Here is a 7543-nt window from a genome sequence, read left to right as displayed (position 1 = left end):
AATAAGTAACATGAATGACTTTTTACTGTTTGTTGGCATAGTGCTATGGAGAGGCTGAGCTGAGTTGCCTTCATGGTAACTAAAACCAAAAATAAATAAATAAATAAATATCTAGACCAAACAGCTAAACCAAAGAGAGAACCAAACTACAACAAAAATTAGACAATTCTATTAAAAGTATAGTATGGCATACTTGTAGATAGTTTGAAGGAATACATAGCTTGCCATATGAGAGGTTTGTTTTTCAGTTCTCTCATGAAATGCGGGCGGAGTTTCTCCAGTGTGAGGAGCGCAGCTGCTGCAGGGCCAATGCTGGCTTCTCCATTCATTACCATACATTCGCTTGTGTCCATCACCGCGCGAGCAGACACGCTCACATCCAGGGTAAATTTCTGCTCACATTCATTCATCGCTAATGAGGACGACAGCCAGTGGAGACTGAACACCGAGTCGTCAAGAGGAATTTAGCGCAGTTTGCGGTGGAAATGTTGATGTGAGCCGTGACTGCGGAGACTCTCCGAGCATAGAGGAGTGTTTACCGTTCACGAGCTGATCTCACGCGTAACGCACCGCAATGAGCGCTCCATCACATCCAGTCTGAATTTGGTCTAATCGGTGCTGAGGGGACTCCTTTGGTATAACCCCTGCAAACGAGGACATCAAAATGGGCAACAGTTTCTCCAATATATCTGCGTTTCAGTCCCTCCATATAGTGATGCTTGGCTTGGACTCCGCAGGGAAAACCACGGTCCTTTACAGACTGAAATTTAACGAGTTTGTCAACACTGTGCCCACAATAGGATTCAACACAGAAAAAATTAAGCTGAGTAACGGTACTGCCAAGGGAATAAGCTGTCATTTTTGGGATGTTGGTGGTCAGGAGAAACTCCGGCCCTTGTGGAAATCTTACAGTAGGTGCACGGATGGCATTATTTATGTGGTGGACTCTGTGGACGTGGACCGACTGGAGGAGGCCAAGACGGAGCTGCACAAAGTGACCAAATTTGCTGAAAACCAAGGAACGCCACTTTTAGTCATTGCTAATAAACAGGACCTGCCAAAATCTCTGTCTGTTGCGGACATAGAGAAGCAGTTAGCGCTTCAGGAACTCACGCCTGCCACTACATATCACATACAACCAGCCTGTGCCATCATAGGTGAGGGGCTACATGAAGGAATGGATAAACTGTATGAAATGATAGTCAAACGACGGAAAAGCCTCAAACAGAAGAAGAAACGATAACTATCCAAGCCTGAATCTGCCTTTTTCCCCCACTGCTGATGGCTTAAGTCACTGGGTTTGCCATTTCAACATTTCACTGTTGACATTCATTTAATGGTTGTTTGTTCTTCAGCTGGATTTATGTTGCATGTGATCATGATGGCGCAGGTGAACCAAAAACAAAATATGGAAATTATTTGTTTGATATTAAAGGGCTGGTCCCGAATAAGCTGCCATTACTTTGCATAACCTGGCCATCAGTTTGAAGGAGTTCTCTACTGAAGCACTGTGAAAAACAACGTAACCTTTCATGGAATGCTTGATATCTTATTTTGACTCTTCTAAGGACATTATGGAGAACTGTAGCAGCAAAGCCCAGATGGGGTTTAAGGACCTTGTAATTCACAAAATTATAAGACTGGAGTGAGTTTGAGGCCTAGATTTACAGGAACTCTGAAGAACACAAATGATGGACGGTGCCTGTGACACGGTCCATCTCTAAGCACTTTTTTTCTTACCAAGATAGTAGTGTATGACGCTGTAGACCAGATATTAGACTGTCAGTGTAATACAGAGTCAAATGAATCCTGAAGTATTTTTCAATTAAAATGTGTGTCAAAACAAACATCTTCTCCTGTTCTTTATCAGGGTAAGGTAAAAGGGTATTTGAGGTGAATTCATGTTTTTTATAGTACATTACACAAGTATGAATGATTAATTCAGACTGTTTTAAATGGGAGGTGATTCTGAAGCAAAGCTTTCTGTAAACACTGAAAAAAAGCCTTCAGAAATCACTTTTCAATAAAGGAAGCTAGGGTGTTTCACTACTCAATGCTTAAACGAATCTTTCCTTTTCCTGTCTTTTTTTATTCTGATGTATGCAAAATAAGATATTTAAAGAAAACTGGAAACCTAACCACTCTTCAAAATATCTTCTTTAGTGTTCAAAAGAAAAATGTTACTCATAAAGGTTTGTAACCATATGAGGGTGAGCGAACGATATGAACATTTTGATTTTAGGTTGAACTCTCCCATTTAAAGGATAGCTCATAATTTAACTCCTTGAATGTATTTTTAATTTAAAATCACAGTTCTGTATGCAATTCCTATCATTTCAACTGAAATTGTTATTAATTATGTTTTAGGTGGATGACTTTGTAAGACTTTTCAGCAAAAACATTGTGTACACTGTAAAACCCAAAAAGCTAAGATAACTTAGGCCGTTTTAGGAAACCAATTGCAACAAACTATTTAAGTTAAAAAAACTAATCCTAATGAGTACTGTGAACTTAATCCATTTGAGTAAATGAAGCAATTTGAGCACAGTAAAACCCAATAAATGAAGAGAACTCAAACCAACTGGGTACTGTAAAACCCAATAAGTTAAGGCAACTCAAACCATTTGAGTTAAAACACTAATCTATGCGAGTACTGTGAACTTACTCCATTTGAGTTTGTAATGAGGTATTTCATTAACTCATTACCTTCAACACTGAGTTCAAAACTTTTCATATGAGTGGAAATAAATTTCAGTTAATTTTGAGTCTATTACTCTCATTTCATTTGATAAAGTTGACTGTTGAATAACCCGTTTCTAGCCACGCTTACAATGGTGTCTTTCTATACCCCATGTAACTCTTTGGTTTCATCCCAAGAGAAAAGAGATGGTCAGTTTATACAAAAACCTTTATTTAAGAAGCCTGGTTGTTCAAGCGCAGCACAATTATAGTAAGATTGTGTGGTCTTACCCGAAACACTCTCAGATTAACAATAACTTTAAATAATCTTTTAGGAACGCAATTATTGCAGTCTTCACTCATCAAGCTTCCCTAAGCATCACACTAAATAAACATTAAGAAACAACTTGTGAAAACAGTTGTCAAGGCAGTTTCTTTGTAATTAGTGGGGTTGTTGTTAAGAGTCATTTGTCTCGTTGATAGGTGAGATGATAAGAGCCACACTATACATGAAACTTTGATGAAGATCAGGTTTCACTTGGGGCTTTTGTGGAGACAGACGGCAATTCCCTTTGCACCTCTAAATGGACAGTAGAAGATGATGCCATAATGAGATCATGAAGGCAATCTCCACTTTGTCTAAGGAAAAGACAGGTCTTCACCATTACCTTAGTTGTATGTAACTCAAATAGAACTCAGCACTTGTGATATATAACTAATCCTAAATGTAAACATTCACGTAAGGTAGGATTAAAAACACCTTCAGAAAGATGAAAACAGGTCAGCAGTTTTGAGGTCAGCAAATATGCATCCAGAAATTTCTCACAACCTTTTGTCAGAAACGGTTTTGGCCCACATTTATTTTGAACAGATTCTGACTTGGTCTCCCATGATTAAAACTATGAGGGCCTTCCTGTAACAAAGATAGACACTGTGACAATAAAAATAAACAACTGCTGAGTCAGAAGGAAAAGTAAATAATGCAACCAAGCATTTTTTATAGTTCTACATTGCCACATACTCTCTCACTGCAGTTCTGTTGACTGGATTGTAAATAAAATCTTGATGCATTGTTCTGGATATTATATTGAAACAAAACTAATATCAATGTCAGAATATTCATTCATTCACTTTCTTTTTGGCTTAGCCTCTTTATTACTCAGGGGTCGCCACAGCCGAATGAACTGCCAACTTATCCAGCATATGTTTTACTCAGTGAATGCCCTTCCAGCCACAATCCAACACTGGGAAACACCCATATACTTTTGCATTCACACATACACTATGGACAATTTAGCCAACCCAATTCACCAATAGCGCATGTCTTTAGACTGTGGAGGAAACCTGAGCACCCAGATGAAACCTATGCGAACACTGAGAACATGCAAAGTCCACACAACAATACCAACTGACCCAGCTGGGGCTCAAACCAGTGACCTTCTTGCTGTGAGGCAATCATGCTACCACTGTGCCACCGTGACACCAAGATAAAGAACATTTGACACATATATACCCTTATGTGCGTAAAATGCTAATGTTGTGTTTTCCCAACTGCATTTTGGGCTTCTGTCGGCTCTTGCTGTTGTGAAGTTTGACACAAATACAGTATGCAACTACAATGCATAAAGCTTAGGCAGCAGCCCGTCTTAGCTCTGCGTGAAGCAAATGTAGCTCTCCTGTCAATCACATGCAAACCTTTGGCCCCCATATGTGTAAATTGTGTGAGAGACTGGAGGTGCCTGAACGAAAGAAAAGTGTGAGATGTGAGAAATGTACGGAGGAGGGGAAAGCTGTTTACATTTCCCTGGAGAGGGGGATGGGGACAGAGACTCATAATGGGTGCATGTCTGTGTCGGGGGCAGGGGTGGAAATCTCCAGGATCCTTGAGGGAATTGCACAAGAGAAAGAAGAAACCTTCAGTAAATGGCTGCAAATCAATGCCTGTGTCCACCATCTCTTACAGGAGAAATAAGTAGAGAGAGAGAGAGAGAGAGAGACAACCCCCCACTGTGTCCATCAGGCCAGTTCAGTTTCTCCACAAATGAGGTATCAGGAAGCATTATTGGCATTTGTTGTTTACGTTCTCAGTGCATAAAGAAACTTGCATGTGAATCGTAATCCATTTGAGGTTTATTTCAGTACAGTGTCAGTACAGCTGCAGAACATTATATTGCATAGTTTGAAAAAGTGTCAACTTTGTCATTGCAAAGTCAAAGCACTTTTTTTTTTTTTAAATTTGAGGGTCAGGTCATTCTCTTATGGCCCGTACAAGTCCCCTTTATCAGGCTTGCAATTCCACTGCCAAAAGGGTACCAATGGTACTCTTTTGGTGGGCATGGTGTATGGCAGAAAGTTTCAGTCAACGTCATTCTCGCTCCAGGAAATGTCAAAGTAAAGCTGTACGGGTCGTTCAAATATCATATGAGAAGCACTTCTCATGAAACAGATCAGGGCTGGAGTGGGACTCTATTTCAGCCCTGGAGTTTCAAGCCTTAGACTGGCCCACCTCAGTTCACAACTGACTATATTAAAATAACGTAATTTCCAATTCCGTTTTTAATGACACTATCACGTCTTTTTCAAGGAAACAGCTGCCTTGTAACTTCAAACGTTTTTCATAAATATGAGAAGATTAAAGTGTAGCTAAATCTCCAACACTATTCTTTAAAACATCACAATGTCCTTTTCTGCAATTTCTGAATTCCGTGCAAAATTCTTTATAGATATCCAGTCCTTTGTAACGGTGGTCACACGAAAAATAAAAAATGTACACATACATAAGTAATCTAAACAGTATTATATGTTTTAAAACTAAATATGGAAAAAAAATACTCAGATGAGGTTTGAATTCGGGTCGGCAGCATCGTAGCGCAACATGCTGATCATTGGACAACTTGGCACTTTTATGCTGATTTGTTTGGAATGAAAAATAAGTATTGCACTGTTATCTGCAAGACTCTTAACCACAGTATGACTTTCTATTGACGGCTTAATCTTTTCTCCCCTTTTTAGATAAAGTTATGTAAGATTTAATTATGTAGTGAATCATCTGATTTTCATTGAGCAGGTGTAATATTCTTTAATATTAATTATTCGAGTTTTTATATTCACTAAGGTGCCGCTGTTTGGGGTCGAATGATAGTCACATCATCATTAACCTGCAGGCTGCATTTTGCTCACGAGGCTGCGAGAAAATAAATAAAAAGAGCAAAGCTGCTGCAAAATAATGAATAAAAAGAGTGAGGCTATGGTCAAATAAATAAATAAATAAATAAAATATGACTGCTGAAAGTGCAAGCAGCTAGGGACACCGGCCCTCGCAGTGAAAAAATGGACCGGCTCACCGGGAATTCTCCCGGTCCTCACAATTACAAATCCGGGCGTGAAACAAATGATTTATACACATAAATACTTGTGTAAAATGTTCATTACTAACCTTTCTATGAGCATGATTTGATTTTAACTGTAGATCAAAGATCTGGGAGCGACGCAGTGGCGCAGTGGGTAGCACGTTCGATCCTCGGCTTAGTTGGCATTTCTGTGTGGAGTTTGCATGTTCTCCCTGCGTTCGTGTGGGTTTCCTCCGGGTACTCCGGTTTCCCCCACAGTCCAAAGACATGCGGTGCAGGTGAACTGGATAGGGTAAATTGTCCGTAGTGTGTGTATGTGTGGATGTTTCCCAGAGATGGGTTGCGGCTGGAAGGGTATCCGCTGCTTACGTGAAAAACTTGCTGGATAAGTTGGCATTTCATTCCGCTGTGGCGACCCCAAATTAATAAAGGGACTAAGCCGACAAGAAAATGAATGAATGAATCAATGATCTGTAGATGTGAAATAGCCTACTTTACTGTCTGTAATTATATAAAATAAATAAATAAATGCAACATATATGAATACATACAGAACCTTGCAGTCTCCAATATGTTAACAATTACAAAAAAATTACACACCGCATACACTCTTATTTGGGTTCAAAAACAAGAAATATAGCCCAGTCAGTGCAAACCTCTGATCTGCATCTTTAGTCCTCACCAGCACATATGACCCCTCGTTAGAAAGTTAAACACAGAAGTTTGTTTATGCTTTAGGTTGCTGAAAGAATCCTTTGCTCCTTGGTTTTCCAGCTTCTCCTTTGTTATTTTGTGCTTCACTCTCGTGTTTGTCTGTTTCTGGGCCAAGGATCAGATGTCAGAAGCACTTGCGCACATTATTATCATCAGCTCAAGAAGTTAGTTATTTCAAATATAGACGCGCAGCAAGCTCACTGGACAAAGTGAAACCACTTGCACTTTTAGACAGGCTCGTAAAATATCAACAGTACATGGCAGATTTTGTTCTCCCTGGCTTTGTGGCTGTTCATCAAGACAATGACAAGGTTTGTTTGAGCTCGGGTCGACCAAGGCTCATTATTATATGTATTTATTTTTACGATGAAATGTCTCTGCTGTGCTATTAAAATAATGGTTTCTTTGTTTTCATTCTCTCATGTACATGCTAGTGATTCATCTTTGTATAGATAGCGTTCAGCTTCATGTCTTGCTCCGCCGTTCAAAGGGTACCCAAATAAGTGGTACAGCTCGGTTTTGATTGCTGTCAACTGACAGTGTTACAAATAATAAACATAAAATGATGGATATTTTTGCAAAATACAAGATTGCTTTACTATGACTTGATCAAAAAACTAGTGATACAGTTAATGGTTGGGCTCAATATTTTTGTTTTAAAGAAAATAATAATTCTATGGTGACACGGTGGCGCAGTAGGTAGTGCTGTCACATTAGAGCAAGAAGGTTGCTGGTTCAAACCTCGGCTGGGTCAGTTGGCATTTCTGTGTGGAGTTTGCATGTTCTCCCAGTGTTCGTGT

General features: G+C 39.5%; 1 protein-coding gene across 1 annotated transcript; it reads left to right on the top strand.

Annotated features, from left to right (window-relative positions):
* Nucleotides 1–358: 358 nt before the first annotated feature.
* arl4cb (ARF like GTPase 4Cb) lies at nt 359–1847 on the top strand. Its single transcript, NM_213248.1, is given in 1 exon segment — nt 359–1847. A coding segment is annotated over 1 exon segment (579 nt). The 5' UTR covers nt 359–664; the 3' UTR covers nt 1244–1847.
* Nucleotides 1848–7543: the final 5696 nt, after the last annotated feature.

The sequence above is a fragment of the Danio rerio genome, chromosome 9 (assembly GCF_052040795.2).
Source record: "Danio rerio strain M-AB ecotype USA chromosome 9, GRCz13ab, whole genome shotgun sequence".
Classification (NCBI taxonomy): Eukaryota; Metazoa; Chordata; class Actinopteri; order Cypriniformes; family Danionidae; genus Danio; species Danio rerio.
Note: the sequence above shows the minus strand (reverse complement) of the source record. Positions and strands in the feature narration are given on the sequence as shown.